Source organism: Apostichopus japonicus, chromosome 18 (genome assembly GCF_037975245.1).
Source record: "Apostichopus japonicus isolate 1M-3 chromosome 18, ASM3797524v1, whole genome shotgun sequence".
In the NCBI taxonomy this organism is placed as follows: domain Eukaryota; kingdom Metazoa; phylum Echinodermata; class Holothuroidea; order Aspidochirotida; family Stichopodidae; genus Apostichopus; species Apostichopus japonicus.
In genome coordinates, this window is record NC_092578.1 from 7,771,821 (window position 1) to 7,793,948 (window position 22,128).

The window sequence follows — 22,128 nt, forward strand, 5'->3', positions numbered from 1 at the left end:
TCATTTCCAGCTAGTATCAGAGACGATGGTTTAGCGAATGTTACTAACTCTAAAGCTAACTATACAGAAGCAGCTGCAGATTCGATTTACTGGTAAAACCTACAAGTGAGAAGTACCCTTGGGTACCTGTGCCAACCTCCTCCCCCTCCCCACCTTCCCTACCCTGTCCTTCTTTTCGTCCTTGCCATCTACGTCGTAGGAGCAATGACTTGTTGCCATACCATGTCATCTTAAGCTATTTCCGAACGACTATGTGGGATGAATATAAATATCATCAATACGTTCACTTGCTTCAAGAGCTATGATTGAAGCTAAAAAATGCAACATTAAACACAAGTACAAATGTTCCTTACTACATTAAAGTGCCTAAATCCATATCCGCCACTCCATACCCCCCATGCCCCCCCACCACCCCCTAGTTCTTTCAACTTGTAGATATTTAAATATATTGTTTACGATCTGTGTGTGATTGGTAAGTTGGAAAGCACAGATCGAAAAATGAGAAGTTTGGGACGTCCAAAACAAACGTCGTTATCATTTCACTGGGCTGCAGATAACTCAACTGACGCCAATGCCTTTCAGAAAGAGCGCCACCTTTATTACAAAAAAAAAAATCTTTGTACATTTGTTCAGTGTATATATAATAACATTTTGTATTCACCTTTCACGAGACGAACTTATTTACAGTTTCAACATCGATACATTCACTTTCTTGTAATTGACCGCAGCTCAATTATTAACTATTAAAAAAATAATTAGTTAACATTCATACCAACATTGTGTTTCTTTGCGTTTAAAAAGCTTCGTGTGCAAAAAAAAAAAAAAAAAAAGACTACGGAAGTTTCCTTAATGCGGTCATGAAGAACGCCTTCACAATTGCGTTCAAGTGCCTTCGTTCCACATTTTGTGCAATTTTGTGCAATTTTGCGTTTATCTTTCTTTTTGTATCTGTTTGTTTTTATTTGTGTTTGATTGTGTTTTTGTCTTTAGGCTGTCATCTGAGGTCATGGAAACCACCAACGGTGATGTAGAGTAACTTCGCAAATTACAAATGCGTCAAGTTATTATTGACTCCCTATCCCCCCCCCCCCACTCCCGTCCCCTCTGCATCTACCGCGCCTCGCCGTTCATTACCCTTCACCGATTGATTCTAAAGATAGCCGTTTGGATAGGATGGCGCTATTTATGAATAGATATGTCACCATTGTACAATTTCCCACCGCTATAGAGGCCTTATTACTAAAATTACCACACGATGGTGAATTGTAGCTACGAAAATATTTTACAAACTGTTTGATTGCATAATGACTTTTATGCCGATATGCGATTTTATATTTGCTACAATGTCATCATAGTTCACATGTTAATACGCCTTCATACAACAGTTTCTATAATAGGTAGGTCATGTTTTTCCTTTGAATTATTATTATTGTTAATTCGTACCTTAAAATTGTAATTTTGTGATACATTTGATACTTGTCTAACAAGAAATGTGTCTAATGAATACATTTTGTAAGTGAAATGTACGTGATCCCTTTGCAGTTAAGTTATAAGACACGTTTTATAATATGAATAAAATAAGTGGTATTCCATCTATATACCCGGGCGCGAATCCAGGTGTGTGTGTGGTGGTTGGGGAAGGGTTGGGGGGGGGGGGATATACACCCCCATTTTCAACCTACACAAAAAATGTAAATGTAGTTATTACTTTAATCGTGCATGTGTAGATTTACTGATACATCTAATTTGAGCCTAAACATGACTCAGGGTTGCACCATTTTCACGTAAAAAAAAACTGTGTCTGTGAGATTTATTAAAAAATATTATCTTTTAATATAATGTGCCTATTTAAACGTGAAGGGCAGCATAAAGCTCCGTGGAAGTAAATGTGCGTTGTATATGTGATATAAACCAACTATATAAATAAGCTATAGAGCCTTAAGCGGGAGACAATGTTTACCTTTTAACAGCTCCGTGATATGAAGGCCAATTTTCTTATCATCTCAGGCAATGACTAATCAAAAAGACTGAAGTATAGGCAAATTTTGAGAGCATCATGTTTCCAAGGATGTTGCATATATTCACTACTTTCTTATGTATGTTGTTAGAAAATATCGATGGAAAAACTAGAGATTATGTGAGGCAAATATTATTTTTCGGTTCTGTATTCAATCTATCTGCTTTGATATTCCCTATTTATAACTCCATATGAGCATACTGCTTCCTCTTGAAGGCCACTAAGGCAAAATATCATATTTTTCTGTAATATAAATTTTTTATGAGAATGTCATAATATTTGAAGAGCGCTTGTGCTTATTTTAATGAGTCTTTCTCCAAGGTCTCCAAAAAATATGTTTAAGAAAAACGTGTTAGTATTTAAAACAAACAAGTGATAAAAGTTGGCAGTATTTCGCCATATGCTGAGGCTAAACTGAATCATGGTAAACGAAAATACCACGAAAGCATATCAGACACGACACGACACGACACAATATTTTAATTAATTGCTACATGATAAAATAAGTGGGATCTAAGCTAACTGAAATACTGAATCAAGAAACCATTAAAAATATGTAAACAAGGCAGTTCAAAAATAAAAGGAACTTAGAGACAGACAGCCAGACAGACAGACAGAAAGACAGCGGAGACCTAAGAACTGCGCAAGTATCCATTATACCATGTTAGGGGACAAGAGGGATTCAGGATTCTATTAAAAGAGGGGAGGGTGTCCATGTTGAAGCTGAAGTAGACCCCCGTGTAGGGGTTTTGAAGCATCCTACCCCATAGCCCAGAAAAACAAATCAAATGGTGAATTCTGAGTCATATATATACTTAAATTAGGTCTTCAATTATTCCTAAACGAAAGGTTATGCTAATAACTAAATTTGGTGTATAAGGTTGAAAAAAGTGGGAAGGGGCTGTGCGTCCCCGTAATCAAACCCCCCCCCCCTCCTTGTATCCGCGCCTTGGAACAAAACAATGCCTTACACTGCATATTAGTAATATTTCTTATGTAAATAAATCTGTTAATCGACAATTAAAACAGAAATAAAAATAAAACGGTGGGGCAATTTTTGAAACAGGATAACGTTAAATATAGATACCAGAACGAAAATTAAAAGATAACAAATACAGATGGGGAAGTATATAGAAGATATAAACGCCGTCCTTGGAAAATATTACTATAAATACCCCCCCCCCCATACCCACCCCCACCCTCCTCCCTCCAAATCAGAAATGATCCGGAAAGACAATTCAAGGAGACTGTTGTAATTAGTTGTTTGCAATATATGTCAAACATATATATTATCAACCATAATGCAATGCGAGAATGCAAAGTGTATTCATGTTATTTACACGTGTAACGTCAACAAATGCTGCTTTATTTTGGAAGCAGTTTAAATGAAAATCTCTCACTTTTTAAACTACTATAATCTTTTTATTTTTAGTTTACATATGGCTGAAGTAAAACAGTAAATGACAATTATTAATACTTATCATTATAATACTAGCATTATTATTAAATTACATAGCACTAGCACTAAATTCAGAATGTTTCTCTGCATGAAAGGCAAAAAACGATGTCAATTGAATTAGATTATTCACATCTTCAACCTAATAAAATGAGGGTGAAAAAAATAACCGATTTCAGCTAACCTTTTGTACAATTAAAAAAATCCCCGAGATTATAGTCTTGTTTAAATTATTTTCCTCGAGAAGACTTCAGTTCCTAAGAGGCTGACGGAGGTTCAAGTTTCAGTTTATTCAATCTTGCACCTGTTTTCGAGTATCTCTTCGGTTTTATCGTCAATTTTTTCCCCATTTTTTTTTATTTCTCCTTTTCTTTACTTTCTGTCCAAAAGCATGGATATATATAGAGGGTGAAAAAAAGGCTACATTATAGGTTACACGATGGTTCTCTATAGGTTTTATTTGTGCATTCGCGCAAGTAAAAGCCTTGCTTTATGAATATTTTTTCAACGTATATAAGTATATGTAGACGGTATATATTTAAATTGTAATTTTTTAACCTAATTTCAACGTCCCCTGATTCGATTTATGGAAGGCTAAAGAAGTAGGTTATGTTTCAAGTACATTACCTTTCCTTCAGTATTGGAATATAGTTGGAAACAAATAATTGACACGAAAATAGCTGGATTTTCAAATATATTTATACCGATTCACTCTCATCGGTAAGATTTTTATCTGCTTCCCCTTTTCGCTTTTTATCCTTGCATGTTAAAGCTTTTAGTCGATGTCTGTTTGCAAGTTACTTTGCCCTTGGTTTATCTTGGCCTCATTTTTTTCTCTCTGTCCCTTTTGCCTGCGATTTGAATTCTTACCGTCGCCAATGTCTCATCAATTTTCAAAATCTCTGATTTTAATCTGCCAAACTTTCACACGTTTACTTATCAGATAGCCTCTTTCGGGCTGTAAGAAATATTTTATTGCTTTCTCTTGAAAAAATGAACAGTACGATAGAAACTTGGGCCCTTTTATAATTATCTCTTATATGTGAGAGGTCCAATGACGGTGAATTATTTTAAGTGAAAGAAGTAACAGTGAGTTTTCAGATAATATACTAACTTTAAAAGCAGACGGCATTGTGTGTGTGTTATAATGGTGCCTCTTGTCGTGCAAACACACAATAGCACATACGAAGACTTGTATATACTATACCGTCGGTGCATTTCTCTCGCATCTGGGATCGTGAGTGGGAATTGCACAAAATTATGCATTTTTCGGCCATTTTATTTTGTAGGCAGACAACAAGTCTCAAGACCACCTCCCCCTCCCAAAACTATACTAATAAATTTGATAAAAGAGCCAAAAGTATATTTTTAAGGCCAATCAGGTCTCCAGAGAGCCAAATTTGGCTTTTAAAATCCAATATACGAAAAGCTGACACAAAATACAGCTTAAAAGATTGGAGGGGTGGGGGTGGGGTTATGCAGCGTGGAAATGTGAAGGGTGGGGGGGGGGTAATGCAGCTTGGGAGTATTAAGGGAGTTTGGGGTGTAAAGAGGGTGCGGAGAGGATGGAGTGTACGGTCCACTCTGTTTTCTGAACTGTGATGTTTGGTAGCGTACATATTTCGTGAATCAACTATACTTCGCACTCATATAATGTCAGCGTATGTCATTTTGTTTATATATAATTTGGCTCAAGGTTGGGGATAAGTCCCAGATCGATGTGATTACTCTGATAAGTGTTCATTGTAGAAATGAAAGGTATTTTTCATGTTAAATTTTTGATGATTGTATTTGATGACAGTTTTTGTTTTGTTTTTAATACCGTTTGCTGTTCTGTTGTATTTTAGTTTCGTATGAAATTAACTGTCTCTCATGAGTAACATCTCTCTCTAGTCAGGCCTGACAAACCAAAATCCCGATAACATTTGCAATAAAGAATTTTGGGGAAATTGAGAGGTTTGGTATAAATTAAGGTATGCATATAGGTAATGTATATTAACTGACATGATGACAAATGATTAATTTAAAAAAAAATAGCTAGTTTTTCTTTGTGTGAAATGGTCACGTTATTGATGGATACACGGAATAATCAATGTCATATTGTCATAAAAATTTGGGGTCATAGTACATTGACTGCTAGCGATCATTCCAAATACACTTTCTTTAACAAATGAAGAATTTTCTAAAGAAAGAAACGCCTGTTCTTTTGCAAGCTATTTGTTTTGATGATATTTACTTAGCGACCCATGTCATCCGAATCCTTTAACTAGATTAGCTGCCTAAAATGAAATATTTTTTATATATTTTTTATAGGAGACACAAACCTAACCATGCATAATTGGTCCATGTGATAGAGATAACTGTCATGAGTAACTTCACCGAATAGTTTGATGTTACTAAATCTGGGAAATATCAGATTTAGTGTTTATTGACACACACAAGTCGGAAGACTTGATCAAGTCTAAATATGACATCATCGAGCCACATGTACTTACATACATATGTTGTTCTTTATAGTTATTACAATGTTAATGTTCTGTAATGGTGATGTGCTTTGAGTCGAGTGTTGAATCTAGAATATTGAAGCTCTAAACATGACTCTAAAGATAACCGTAGTTTTTTCTTCAGTGACAACATTGTTAACACTTTATACCATGAAAATATGTAAAAGAAATACAAAGAGGAAATAAGAAAGTTCCATGTCCTTGTGGCACTATGACCTGCAGGTAAAGTCACAGAGTTACAAACGTGAAAGCTACCTAATACGACTTTTAAGCTAGAGTATATTCCAAACGGAACAAGAATTTTCTTATGCTATATGGTTTTAGTTGTTCATATCGAAGATCCCTGTCCACTAAGCCAAAGAGAATGGTTAGGACTGTGTCAGGGGGTAGGAGCTGGGGGGGGGGGGGCACTGGGGACACGTGTCCCCAACTTTCCCCAAAATAACAAATGTGCCCTACTGGCAAATAAAATGTGCCCCTTTGATGAAGAATAGCAAATGTCTTTTGGAGATCTTAAGCCTTTGTTAATTTTAAAGAGTCACGTGCACCATAATAGTATTGATAGCATATTAACACATCGTATATATTTAAGTGATATAACCGGTGTCTATCGGTTTATTGGTGGTTGTGGAATGAGAAAGTGCCCCTCTGATGTTGTGCCCCCCCCCACTTTTTAGAAGCTTCCTACCCCCCTGGACTATGTTCCCTTTAATGACCGTACGTTTGGGTTAAGAAGATGAAATAGAGAACTTGATATTTAAATAGCGCAGTGAGGGCTATATGCTTCTGATGGGTGTCACAAAGTTAAAAGTGCTACTTACGAATATCTATACTTTCTATATAAATATGTGAGGAAGTTTATTATCAATATAGTCAACACGTGATGCTTCGTGATATTGTGTTCATAATATTTTTGTGTAAAAGGGAATTTCTTTGTCCCATTCTTTATTTAAATCAATGAATAAGGATTTTTTTACTGCTGCTTATCCGTTGCAGGTTAATAGTATGAGGAAAAAAATGGGGAATATTCTTGGAAATTTGCCTTTAAGAAATAAGAACTTTTGTGACGTCATAGAAGCCTCTGTAAATTTGCATAATATGACATGTTTATCATTGTTTCTATTTGTACAAATTATACACCTTTATATAACTGTTTATAACTGTTTATACACAATACAAATTGTTAAATCACCTACAGTGACAACTGATTCTTGCTAATTTTGTGTAAATCGTTTGCTATTTTTATTTTATTGTATTTATTCATTAAATTATTTATTTGTTGTTTTGCAAAGGGATCTGTGACGAATCGTAGGCTTTTTTTCAATAAAGTGCAACCAATTTACGTTGCTGGAAGTTTACCTTCATTCTTACTGAATCATCCGTGAGGTTAAAAAAGGTCAATTATTTCTGAGGAGTTTTAACAAAACCGTCTAACGAAACGACGTAAATAGTAACCTCAGAGCAAGCTAGGTTTGAATATAAACTCCAATAATTACACAGAAAGTTGATCCTCTGCAGAGTCGAGAAGATCCGTATGTCCAAGATGTTAAAAAGGAGGGGGTCTGTCCACTGGGGTAGTGGAAGCGGACTTTCCATGTAGGGAGTATCGGGGTCGTCCCATAGAGAAAATAATATATACAGTGTTAGATATCAAATGGTGCATTTTAAGCATATATTTAGATCATAATTTAAAAATTAGGTCTATTGGCGCAATAAAGTGCTAATATCTACTTTTGATTGCTTGTGTAAGGTTGAACAAGGGGCAGGGGAGGGGATGTTCCCCCCACCTCCACCCCCATGGATATCTAATTACTCACCAACTAACGTTCATTTCATTGAAGAAAAATATCTAGCAGATTGTCTTACATTGTATTTTGAGCTACACTTACTATGTATAGATTTGATAAAGAGGATATGACGAAACATTAACATGCATGTCGCGAAACTAAAGATACACTTTGTATTTATGTGTGTATTTGATTATAGTGGGAGAGAATATCCTTAAAATAGGTCGACCTTCACGTATGATCCATCTTATGTAGGTTAGCCAACAGGGGAGAGCAGGGGGGGGGGGTGCTGAAGGCGTTATGCACCTTGTCCACAGCTTCTAACCATTCTGTTCCTCAAAACATTACCTGAGAGTATAGAGTTGAAACATCGAGCTTATCACCTAAAGTTCCAGAGAAAAGTTGTTATAACCATCTCTATGGAAATCTCTGCTGCTTTGTACTTATATAAACCTATATGTTTAAACATTTGTTTTATTAAACTACGTCGCTTTCAGTAACAAATAGATAAATAGGTCAACGTTTCTATCCTTTCCTATCCGCCGGATGTTTCTAGAACAGTAAGAAATGCTCCCAAATGTAGAGTGTTCACTTTATAAAGTTGCATTTTACACTGAATTTGCCAGATTTTCTGATGATATTATGCTTTATCTATTAAAGGAATGATAAGAACCTAAAACTATAATCTAGTACTGAACCCCCCCCCCCCAGAAAAAAGGCCCCTCAAATGAACAATGGGATCAGATATAAACTAGGATAGTTTGCAATCGAAACAATAAAACATGATATTATAAGGTTGTGGTGCACGAAAATCTTCTCGGTATCGTACAAACGAATTATTACGTGCTAACACAAAGGTCATCGAAATAAGGGGGGAGGGGGAGGTGAGGGTTAGCTACAAAGAACTTTTAGTAATATTTAGGGGGACTATAAATATATCTGCATATTATCTGGTTTTGTTACAATGGTAACTTATCACCAAACCCAACACAAAATGCTTAACGTAAGTATATGAATCTCTGGTATAATATAAGCCCTCTTTACACAAACACAAAGCATAAGAAATTCTAATGAATGATTGTATCTGGAACTAAGATATCTTTATTCTTCCATGCATTTGATCATGTGTTTCCATTGTTTTTACAGTATCCCTGTTGTCATACGTATAGATGATATTGGACGAAAAATATTGGTCAATGAAAACTGAAAATATTTGCTTGGAAATGACTATTTTCATGCAAGTTTTAAACAATGACCAATGACCATGCACAAAGGAGTTCATAAAGTAACGAAATATTCATTTTCTTCGCCATAATGTCGATCAGACTGAAAACAGCATATGTATTTGCTGTTATGTTTTGTTAAATCTGTGTGTCTGTGTCCTGTTAAATCTGAGTGAGGCGTATAGTCAGTACACCAATGTTGGAGTAGGGTGGTGCATTGACGGGGTGGGTGAGGTGGAGGGGGGGAGGGGGAGGTGGCGTACATAATGGGTTGTGGTGACGTGGATGTTGTATGGCAATATTCTTAGAGGGAGAACGGTAAAATATTTTCGCCGTTTAAGTATACTCTTTTGATACAAAATTTTCCTCAATTTCTGGATGAAAGGAATTGAGGATCAGTTGAACCGCGACGAAATGGCTTTGAAACTCAATTTCAAGAATTTAGAATTTCAAACTTGGAGATGACCTTTAAGCTGATGAGGATTGAAGAGGGAGTGGAGGGGCAGTGAAATTACAAATCCTCCAAAAAAATATAAGCCAAACATGAGTCGTTTTTGCAGATTTTGAAATATTAAAAAGATAGTTGTGACTTGATGGTTCACATGAAGTAAAAGGTTGTATATTATGTTCGCAGGCTGAAAACATAATATGATAGAAGATATGTTACAAACATGCACGAAGGAGGGGGTGGGGAGGGGTGGGGGAGGGGAGGGGTGGGGGAGGGGAGGGGAGAATATACAATAAATTTCAGCGTCCAAATGGAATCAATGTGTCTGACTAAGTTTTTGTATTTTATTCGTGGCATATATACACCGGGGCGAACGGATATTGGTATATACGTCAGAATAATTTTCGTTTGTGTCGCAAATGTCTGCTAAGACCTGGACGGAACATGGTGGGGAGGAGAGGGGCAGAGAGTCGGGGCTGGATGGGTGGATAGGGGGATGGGAAGAGAGCTATCAGGTAATACGTAAGTGGTTGTGACGTAATCAGGTAATATACAATGTCATATGACTTTATAAAGTAAAGCATATAATACTAAATTTTGCATGCCACAAACTTTATTCAAATTACCTCAGCACCTTGTTTTTAAAAGAAAAGACAAAAAGACATGGTACATTTGATATAAAATAAAAGGGGTTCTACACATCTAGGTTGAGAAGGAAAAAGGAATTAAAATTTAACTACTATGCGTCTTTCTCTACATTTCGACAATTTAAAAGTTACAAGTGCACTTTTGACAAACTCGCGCGTAAAAGCAGCAGGACTAGTACACATAAATAAATATTTGCTAAAACTGTTTCTCTCTCTCCCTTCTGATTGGTTTTTTGGGAGTTCCCTGTAGGCCAATCAACAATGTGGAATGGAAGCATTTAGAGCATGCGCAGTTACTCCTCTAATACTCTGTCATCGTCAGTTGATTGAAAGTCTCTCATACTTGCAGCCTGAGTAAAGAAAAGTAAAAAACAAACAAAGAGTGGATTTTTAGAATTTAGAATTTTAAAATCTTTAGCCTCTTCCTAAATTTGACAACTGATACTCTCCAAAAAAATCATTTAAAAAATGTAGCTGACGTGGCATCCGTAGGTCCCAAAACATCATGATAGCATTTTATATGGTAAAAATAAGGATTTTGTTCTTTAAATTTGGTGAAAAGACCATAGGCACGACAAATTAAACGTTATTTTATTTCGTAGGCGGAGTGTATAGTCTAGTGGTTACGCCGGCGTCTCCCAGTCATGAGATCCCCGGTTCGATTCCCCGCCGACAGCAATGTGTGTCGTCTGGCAAGGGTGTTGTTCAATAACAACTTCCCGACATGGACGTTAAATGGATGTGTGCCGAGAGATTGGCTTCGGTCAGCTTGCGAGTCTATAAGCCTCCATGGCTTCTTTCGCGAGTTCCTGCTTGCGGGAAGATCACATATACATACATACATACATACATTTCGGCCTATGTAGGATCATCAGACACCGCTGGAAATTTAAGTGGATACTTTTTTTAAGAAAATTAACCCAATATATAGAGCCTGGGAACGAAAACCAAGCAACTTGATTCACTCTCAACCCCCAGTCCCCTTTACATTGAGACTACAACCGTGTAATCATGGCGGTGGTTATACGTCAAGTGTGTATCACGAGTTCCTTTGGAGAGGTTAAAGGAAGGTGAACGCTCTTTTGTGGACTGTATACACAAAGGCAGTATATACGTTTTAAGAAAAGTCACCCGAGAGAGAACCTTGGCTCGAATATCAAACAACCAAACGATTGATCCGCTCTCAACCCCAGTCCCCTTGCATCGGGACTGTCACAGTGTGTGTCACGATTCCCATGGAAAGGGAACAGTTAATATAAATGACCATAGCCAAAATGCCGACAAGGTATATAGATCCTTTTTTAAAGAAAATTCACCCAAGACAGAACCTGCGCTCGAAAATCAAACAACCGAACGACTGATCCGCTTTCAACCCAAATCTCCTTAGACTGTGACTGTGTGTTCATTGTCAGGTTTGCATTATGATTCCCCTATAGAAAGGGGAACATATAGTACACCCATGGTCTTAGCCAAATGGCTACTATACACATTATGATCGGGATAAAAGGTTGATACTACAACAATGAACAAGTAGTCTGTTTGCTTTGTATAGAGTGTTCAATCTATTATTTAAATGTGACCAAAGAATGTCTTAAGAAATAACGAACGCGACTTTAATTCCAATGGGCAAGACAAGAATGGGGTTTTTCAATAAGGTGTGTTTGTATGTGGTTATACATGTGTCTACTACATACGTGATTCTTGAATTATCAATAACGACACAGTAAGAAGGACAAAATGGAAAATCCCAGTATTGGCAGAAATAATTCTTCTGTAAAAGCAGAAATGAAAAGATGAACTCGAGATGAAAATCATTCAAGCTCTTTTGTATATAGTTAATCGGATTCTAATTAAATTAAGGAACATTTCCAGATGCAGACGGGATCCATGCATCAGTTACAACTCGATAATACCTCAGTGAAGTTATTAAGGAACCAAAGATGGAATTTTGACCTCTCTGCACATCCAATTTACAAGACCGTTAGATCTCAGGCACAGTAAGTATACCGTATAGATTATAAGATTGTTTTGTCGTGCCCTGGCACTATGATGGGTGACTTTTCCTATATACAAAGTATATGAATTATAAGAGTACAGTAGTATTACCTAGTGTAATACTTCCGTGTTAAGAGTAAGGTATGGGTAAGTTGTGTCACATATATATTACAAAGAGAGACTATTGAACCAACATAGCTACTCTTATGTGTGTAGTCAAGGAGTATCTTTACGTAAATTCTATAAAAAAAAACATGAGACGAGGAAGTGGGGGAGGGGGGAGCAAGTGTAGGGTGTGGCGACGTCTGGGTAATATGTGTTGTTACGACAATTTAAGCAAGGCAATGGAAGCGATTCTGCCATAAACAGATTCAACGAATCCTGTTTTGTATTTTTTTTTCTTTGGAGAGGGGGAGGGAGTGTTGATGTTGAAACAAAACTTTGGCATTTTAGTGTGCTCCTATATTGGTTTATGGTTTGGTTATAAACCTATTTCATTGTTTGTTTAAAATCCTTTCAATAAAAAAAAAACAAGTTTAATTGTTTGTAAGGAATTCAACCCTCAATGTAGCGTCATAATGACGTCAGTATATACCTGATTTATAATTGGTCATGCTCAATTGTCTTTGATGTTAACGCTTACATGGAAACGTTGAAGTGTGGAAAAGAGGATGTCGCTATTTATTAATACATTGTCCTGAGCATTGTTTACAATACATTTATGACTCAGACCTTGTCTAGAATATTTTATGTACTATTGTTATTGCACTTGTAAACTGCTGTAGACACCATAAGCCTATGAATAACACCTCATCGAGCCACGCAGTCGCTCGAGGGAGGGCGAGGGGGGAGGGGACGGTTGGAGACGGGTCTGAGCAGCCTCGCACTCACTTGTACTAAATAGTACTGAGATGCCTTCGTATTGAATTGAGCAATATACCATTACCCGGCATGCACCATCAATCACAGTCTTTGTTCAGGGATATAGAAGTTTATATTATACTCAGGTCATTATCACAGATATAGGCTTAACTTTATATAGTATATATACGTCATAAAATGCATTTCCATGAGCAAAATAATGCACTTCCTTCTCATATATCCTTCTCAAAGAAGAACATTTCCTACGATTTGGATATGATGGGTACTCAGTACTAAATGTTTTCATGAATATTCATTGCTTACTTTACCTTCACACATATAGACCACTAAATGACATCTTCGAATGCAAACCAAAGAAACAATTATAAGATATAGCTGATTAAAGCTGGTTATACCTCTGTAGACGTGCAAAGTTAAAGATCATTATAAGGAATGAGTTTTGCAATACTGAAAATCATAAATGTGTGATACAGAGATATTAGGACATCCAGTGTGACAGGGGCAGCCTGGAAGGGGGGGGTGGTAAATTTGGTTTTCTAAGGTCCATCATGGGTCAATTACATACCTGTGTAAGAGGTAATTTCTCGATGTCTGGCACACTAGTTCGTTGATACGGAGGGTATGTTACCAAGAAGCCCACCACTAAAGCGAATGCCACGAGCACCATGGCTAGTAAATTACCCACAGTTGCTAGAGTACCCATTTTGGAATAATCACTCCTACGTAAAAGAAATGTAAAACGTTATTAAAAAATCATATCTATTTACGGATACGAAAATGTCGTTTTTAACACACTAAAACAGATCAGTGTCTATATCTATAACGAGAAATAATAACCTTACTTCAAGAAATAAACGACATGACCAAATATATATTGTTGTATAGTAACATCAGTAGTTTTATTACATAACAAACTGTGCAAAGGGTATGGTTCAACACATTATGACATAGACGTTAGACATTAGAGACAACGCGCAATGGACAATAGAAGAAAAAAAACAATAGTGCTAGACCGTAAAACACAATGGGCTGTAACGATGAAACTAAACCGTGGAAAACAATGGACGATAAAAGTATAGACCGTAGAAAACAATGGACGTAACGATGAAACTAGACCATAGAAAACAATGGACAATAGACAATAGTGCTAGACCGTAAAAAAAAAAAAAACAATGGACTATAACGATGAAACTAGACCGTGGAAAACAATGCACAATAGACAATAATACTAGACCCTAAAACACAATGGACTGTAACGATGAAACTAAACCGTAGAAAACAATGGACGATGAAAGTATAGACCGCAGAAAACAGTAGATAATAGACAACAACATGTAGAAAACAATAGACAATAGACCACAATACTAGACCGTAGAAAACAATAGATAATAAAACTATCATAAACATTAACAATACATACACTATTAAAAGGAATGGTGCTTGAAGCTTATTGCAAGTCGTTTTGCCCTTTATCTTATACTTTCATCTGATAAAATCCAGGATAGGCCCCCTACATTCCACCCCCCCCCCATCAATAAAAAATTTAAAAAAACTAGTGGAAAAAACAAGGATAAGGAGCAATTTTATAAGTGTAATCACATTTCATGTTTACTGTATTTTAACTCCAAGCTAAGAAACAGAGACACTTGATCGACTTGTAGGCCCCGAATCAATCAGTTCTAATCTTTTATATTACTTTGATTCACGGTGCAATACATGATGAACCAGAGTATGTAAATCTAAGGTAGGCTATGAAATGCCTCATAAAATTTGGCAATTACCGTATAATAACCATCTAGATTATCATCTTGCCCACAGATTAGTGAGAAATACTGTCAGTGTACCCCGTTAATGATCTCTGTACAGTATAACCTCAAGTAATCTCATGGGTGGAAAAAAGGGTGTTAGAACAGATATATTGAGAAGAGGATGGAATTTCATTCAACTTCATATGTTACGATTTTTTTTATCCAAACGAAATACAAGAAGACTATTTACAAAGAACTGGACGAAGCAACAGCAAAGATATGGAATTACAGACGAACTATTTATACGAAATCATAAAAAGGGGGAACGATACATGATAAATATATATATATATATATATATATATATATATATATCAGTGTCCATAGCCTAGTGGTTAGGGTGTCCGCGTACAGAGCGGAAGGCCCTTGGTTCGAATCCCGGTGGAGGCTGAAAGTTTTTTCACTGTTCTTGATTTTCCAACTCATTACGATTTTCATTTATATATATATATATATATATATATATATATATATATATATATATATATATATATATATATATATATGTGTGTGTGTGTGTGTGTATATACATATATGTATATATTTATTTATATATATATATATATATACATATATATATATGTTTATATATATATATATATATATATATATATATATATATATATATATATATATACACACATATATAAACACTTACAAATAATGTATATACTTACGATAATTCACAGAATAGTTTCTCGTTAAGACCAATGAGAGAGGTAGTACATGCCATCGTAAAAATAGCGATGCCGAAGAACCGGTGGAATGGTAGCAGTTCTGCTCGTTTGTCGCTGTTTAGCCAGGGAAGGAAAAATGAAACGAATCCACCAACCCACTAAGACAAACACATAAATAAAAGAAATAAATAAAGTGATAAAAGTATTGCTTTTATGTAAAAAAAAAAAAAAAAAAAAAAAAAAAATATATATATATATATATAAACTGATGACAATTTCCAAACATATAGTATCCTTGTATTCCACTCTAGAAACTGCATAGTGCGATGTTTCAGTGCTTTTACACTGAAACATGGAAGTTTATTCACCATATTATACTTTTGCCGACAGAAAACTGTCCATCCCCTTTCTTGGCGTAAAGAACTAATTGATGGTATAGTAACCGGTTCCGTTCAGATTTTAGATACTCAACGATTTAGACAAGTTTTAGGCTATTGTTGTGATGACTACAATTTAGCTCCCCCCTCATGCATTTTCCTCTACCTTATAGTAACTCGATTAACTTGGTTAACGTTTTAGCAATGCGCCCTCTCCCATCTCTATGTCTCAAATCACTCTCTCTTCCTATAACTGTGATTAAAGGTAAATGTATTCTATTTGGAAAAAAGTATGTTGTGTTTTATGAACAAATATTGTCATCTGGTTTGGAAGGTAAAGAACTTTCTTGCGATAAAACAGTGCAACAATCTATAGGATAACATTTTCTCTTCATGTTTCTTTTTCGTTTTATTGGTGGGAGAATTTTACGGAAGCGTATTGCTGCCACACGAAACATTGTTTTTAAAAAAAGTTTTCGATATTATGAAAGGAGTTTCGTAATCTCGATCCCCCCCCCCGCTTCGTAATTTCGAAACCTTTTTTCCCTGTGGCAGCAATACTTCTCGGTAGATATATAGCCAAGAAAAAATATTTCTTTAGCTAGGTATTTTCCCGTTCGTAGCCCGATAAGAAAATGAGATTTTTAATCGTGTTTATCAAGATATTACTGTTGGGGTGAGGTTGCGCGGGCACTGCTTGCTGACCGAGGGATGGTGACTGCCAATTTGTCACACCCCTCCTATATACTGGCCGGGGTTTGGCCACCCGCATGAAAGAGAGTCCATATGAAAAGGAGAGAATAAAAACAAACAAAAAGAGAATAAAGAACAAAGAACCTTCTACAAAACAAAAATAACGACTGAGTTGTTTTACGAACCTGCATAAAAAATAGAAGAACGGTTAACAAGCCTATCCAACTGTGTGCAGAGTATAGGTTGGCGTATCCAGCGTGTCTGTGATAGCTAAACGTTGCCTTCAGTGCTATGACAATACAGATGAGTGTGGCAACGTGCATCACCAAATGAATAACCTTGACCACAGTTTTGTTCTCTTTTCGAAAGATTCGAAACATAAGTATAGCTGTGAATAAATAATAATAATACAAAAATATAAATTATAACAATAATCCTCAACATCATCACCATCATCATCGTCATCATCATCGTCATCGTCACCGTCAACGTCATCGTCGTCGTCGTCATCGTCATCGTCAACGTCATCGTCATTGCCGTCGTCGTCATCGTCGTCGTCGTTGTCATCAACATAATGAAAAATATTTCAATCAATGAAGAAAGAACAATGCAACTAATTGAATTAACACAATTCAATCATCTGCATGAAATGGGTTTGGTCGCCAATCTGAGGATTTTTTTAATACAAAAAACACACCAATTGCATCATATTTAAAAATAAGATTTCGAAATTATTCAACAAAGAGGGCCTTGTAAATTGTTTCATAAACCATTTTGTTTTCATTTTCATGAACATAAAGGGAACATAAAGGGAACATAAAGGGAACATAAAGGGAACATAAAGGGAACATAAAGGGAACATTCAACTAATTATGTTCATCTGATGCAGGATACTATACCATAGCCACAGTTAGTCAACTTAACATTTACCACAAAACTGCGTATGGTAACTTGCTATGTATGACACATATGAGTAATGCTTATACCTTCTACTCCGATAGGACACACTATTTACGAAAGTATGCGGAACGTAATTAAAAATTGCCCTTTATAGAAAAAATGAAATTGTTTAAAATGTTTTGTTTAGCTATTCAAATACTGGAATTTGTGGTACAGCATACAGCTAATGCATTTTTCTCGGACGCTTTGAGGTAAATTTGCGATTTGCTTCCACAAATCAAAGTACCTCTGTCCTTTGCAATCCCCTCCCAGCCCCCAGCCACACCCATCGTCCCCCACATCCACCTCAGAGCCCCGATTCGGCCCTCTTCCATCGCCTATAATTTTAATATCTTGGAGTATGGACAATTTTACCAAAATAAACTACGCACAATGATGCTTTAATATTTGTTTTATATTAAAAACTATATGAAGGTGATACACTTGTAAAAATATCCATTGTACCATCGGAGATCAATAACTTTGTTATTTTATGTTCCACAAATGAAGAGAGAGGTGGAGAGAGACAGAGAAAGAGAGACCATATATATAATACATCTCTTTGCTTATTACATTCCTGTAAAACAACGAGAGGAAAAGTTGCTAGTACAATGATTTCAAGCAAATTGGCTATGATCAATCGATAATTTCTTTCACATAATCGATAAACGTGGTTTACTTTCAATGGCACAGAAATGATTTTCTTCGAAAAGTCCCTGTTTCAAGTTTACCTCTAACTCTAACATTCATATACGACAAATAAAAGGACGATGCACTGAAGTGTGTGTTTTATTTTTTGTATAATAAATGGTTGTTGTATTTATTTCTCCTTTTGTTTTAAATCGATATCCGGTTCCGCGCGTCTCATCATATATTTGTTTTGGTTTATGTCAGGAAAGTGTTTTTCTACTAGTCTGGGGGAATCAAGCGAAATTACATAATTTTATGGTACATTCATAGGCAAAAACTGTTCTTTTGCAATTATGTAATAATATTGTGTATATAGACTCGTTTTGGGTTCGTGTCATTCTACTGTGTAGGCCTACAGTATGATATGTTGGTAATGTTTTGCAAAAGAGACCGAACAGATTTAAGTTAAGATATGAAAGAAAAACACTAATAATAATAGTAATATAAGAACATTTTCAAAACGAAGGATTAATCTTTAATATCTGGCTATTTCTCCATTTTAAATATACAATTTAGTTCATTTACCAATTGAAATGAAAAGTATTCGCAAGACAAGTTTTATTACAAAAAGCATTAAGCAACTATTTTTGTGTTCCCTGTTACGTAACCACTTATATGTTCGTGTATATGATATACGGTAGTAAGTATTAAATATATTGGCAATGGGTAGGCTACACTAGGAATACAGATATCATCTAAATATTATAGCGACATAAACTAAGCGGGGCTTTTCTCTCTATAGGAATCAACCGATTGGTTTCTAAGTTGTAGAACAAGAAATGAATCCAAAGGCAAAGTTTACGTTTTCTTAAGTTTTGGTGTTGATAATATGACATGTAGCTGTGTGACTAAATAAAACTAGATAAACATAAAATAAAGGAAGATAGGCTAACAATTGTATGTTGGTAGTAACGAAGGTGTAAACCGGTATATACTGTAGTTAAACAATCAAACCCGGCGGACAATTGTTGTTGTTATTCTATAACATTCCGTTATTATAAATACCGTACCACAAGTAAAAGTGTCAGTACAGTGGCCATCCGCCTGAAAAGTTAACCACTGTCAAGCAAAAGACCTACATGGACCTACTGAAGTGCCTTTTTCGGCGTGTTTCAAGTCACCATCATGCTTTGTGAACCTTGGATGATATAAACTATATATAGTGGTTGTTTAAAATCGGGATGATTTAAGGCGTTTAAGAAATTAAACAAGATAAGGAACATTCAGCAGCGAGACATGGCAGATGGGTCGGGCAAGGAGGGATAGGGGGGTGTGGGGGAGGGGTCATGCTAAACTTCTATCTCAAGTCTAAAAGATCATGATTGCATGCGTTTTGATAGCCCAAGTCACCAGCTTTCAAATGTAGTAGAACATATATACCGTTGAATACTACGCTCTAGCAGCCTTGGTAAAGTGACGAATTTAGTGTGTAAGTCAATGAAGCAATTACAATACTCGTGGTGCGACACCTATAATGGTAACATCGATTCTCTTTTTCAACCGCCAATCATTGCCTATAATATGATATGAGGACAAAAATCTAACACACTGGCATCACAATACGGGCATCTGGCCAAGTCTTTTATGGCTATTCTTGTTCTTCTCTTAAATCACACCAACAGACACACACACACGCACACACCCATGCACACACAAACATACACACATGCACACACCTTACAATGCGTCTTTAATTACAACTTGCAAATGAAGTGACAAATCGTAGTGGTTAGAATACGATTTGTTTCCTGGTCGATAATACATGTAGCCGTCCTTTTAGAGTCATGTCAATGCCGACCTTGTCCGACATTACTATAAATACATCACTTGTCGGATGCTGATGACGTCATATCCTGCCTGCCTGATTTATTCTTACGAAGCATTTTATTGTACACTTGCTATTAATACTGAACTTTTCTTTCTTTCATCATTATAACCTACATGCGATATGTTAATTGAAGTATTATGTCTCATTGTATTCAAGACTCTTTCTCGTCGTCGAAGAAATACACAGAGAGTAAATTAACTGAAACGGGAAATATTCACAGCATCCACACCTGAGCAAAGTACAAGGGCAGATGTAGAAGAAACTATATTGATACACAAGACGATATACATATATATATATATATTTATATATATTGTTGAATTATCTCAATATTTCAAAATCTTATACATTGTGATTTATATGAGCAACACCCAGTTCATGGGTTTGATAAAATTACCACAAATTTCGAAAACATCCCCAGGTTCCCCACTCCGTACCACCAGCTCCCCCCACCCAGCCCCCCCTCCTCAAATGCTTTAATATTTAATACGTGATTCGCCTTCCAATTTTGTACAGATGATCAAGAAGCGTTCCATTTACTCTAATATTTTCTACAAAAATTTGTAATACTATATAACTATAAGCCTATCCATATGTCATTGTGAGTTATCTATGACTTGCCTAACATGATAGACAAAAGCAAATCATATACACATGTAATTGTGTATTATAGAAACTCGGCAGACTATCATTATACAATCATGTAAATGAACACCCTTACCATCTCCGTGTAAGAATACCAGTCCCAATATCATGAGAAGAGGATGAAGATTAAATTGCTGCTCGGAGCCATCCCAAGCGAATCCTCCCAGTAGATGACCCGTCCAGTACCCGGTCAGTACTAAAAGGATGACCGCCAGGAGCTGAGATAAGGCCAACAAAGGGTAAAAGAAACGCGGCATTTTGTTGTCTTGTTTTGGCTCCGTATTTTCTGGCGACTCAATTTAGTAAAAATCTAGCGAAACATGAAAGAAAGATGGAGAGAGTGGATGAAAGGACGAAGTAAAATATCAATGACTAATATATATAATATTGATATCAATGTTTTAATTGATTATGTTGTTATCATCTTATTATACATTCTATGTACAGATATGGTATTTGTTAATATTTTTCTGTTTTGTTTCTTCCGATCATACTAGGCTGGTTATTTCGGGTTTATGATTTCACTATGTTTTTCAGCATTAATTATATTGTAAGGGTTCCTCATGTCAATCCATTACATCATTTGACTACATATATTTGTCACTAGAACTGTATATTTGCCTGCAGATATGCAGTACTGTAGTCCGCTGGAGTGCTTGTAGTATAAGGAAGAACTTCATGGTGTTAGACACGTAATTTCAGTCCCGTAACCACTTCATCGTGGTTATAAATATAGATGATACCTTTTAATAATTATAGGAATACAGATTTTTTTCGTGTTTTTTTTTTTCACTGAAGGTGTATGACCTCCTATAGAAAACTATAACTAAAAACATAATATTCAAAAGTTATTCATAGTTCATCGAATAGTCAATTCCAAATTTAATGATTTAGCATACAGTTATTTTTATATTTGAATAATTATTTTAATACGGCAGAATATCGTCGATGAAGTTTCTAAAGTAAAATGTTATTTTCACGTCGACTGGATGCAAATTATGACATATAAAATTGAAAAAATGTATACAAAAATATTAACAAAATAAGATGATTGGGAAAGGTACTCGAATTTTGAAACTTCAACCTCCGTATATCACAAAGTTATGTTGTTCTTCGTCTAAAAAATACATTTCATTACAAAATTGAGATGTCACAAATTATTAATTCTGAATAAAACAAGATTTTTTTGGCAAATGGCATTTGAATTCTCAGAGGAGTAACTTGCAAGATTGAAGAGCGATTGTTTCACGGTTGCCAGTACTAGGTGTGTCCATGTCGTTCTATATACTTGTAATATATCCTTTTCATTATCTTCTTTTACTCGAACAATCTTCCTTACCCCTCCCCCCCCCCCCCGTCTCTCTCTCTCTCTCCTCATATCTCCTCCATTCCATCAAGCACAGTAATTCCCAAAAGGATCACTACGATAGTCGCATTAACCAAGATCAAGCGACGCACGTCTGCGCTTAACTTTATCGTCTTTAATATCTTAAGTATACCCACCACAACGTA

General features: G+C 35.8%; 2 protein-coding genes across 2 annotated transcripts in view; one reads left to right on the forward strand and one right to left on the reverse strand.

Moving 5' to 3' along the window:
* The window catches only part of LOC139958974 (uncharacterized), a 68,400-nt gene extending 63,576 nt beyond the window's left edge, over positions 1-4,824 (forward strand). The window contains exon 14 of the mRNA XM_071956439.1: positions 11-4,824. Within this exon, the coding sequence (XP_071812540.1) occupies positions 11-34 (24 nt within the window). The 3' untranslated portion in view covers positions 35-4,824. The remainder of the gene's footprint in view (positions 1-10) is intronic.
* A 5,206-nt stretch (positions 4,825-10,030) lies between these two features.
* Positions 10,031-22,128, reverse strand: part of LOC139958969 (transmembrane ascorbate-dependent reductase CYB561-like) — a 31,614-nt gene continuing 19,516 nt past the window's right edge. The window contains exons 2-6 of the mRNA XM_071956431.1: positions 20,693-20,926; positions 16,700-16,902; positions 15,445-15,602; positions 13,525-13,678; positions 10,031-10,432 (exon numbers count right to left, since the gene is read on the reverse strand). Of these exons, the coding sequence (XP_071812532.1) occupies positions 10,376-10,432; positions 13,525-13,678; positions 15,445-15,602; positions 16,700-16,902; positions 20,693-20,873 (753 nt within the window). The 5' untranslated portion in view covers positions 20,874-20,926 and the 3' untranslated portion in view covers positions 10,031-10,375. The remainder of the gene's footprint in view (positions 10,433-13,524; positions 13,679-15,444; positions 15,603-16,699; positions 16,903-20,692; positions 20,927-22,128) is intronic.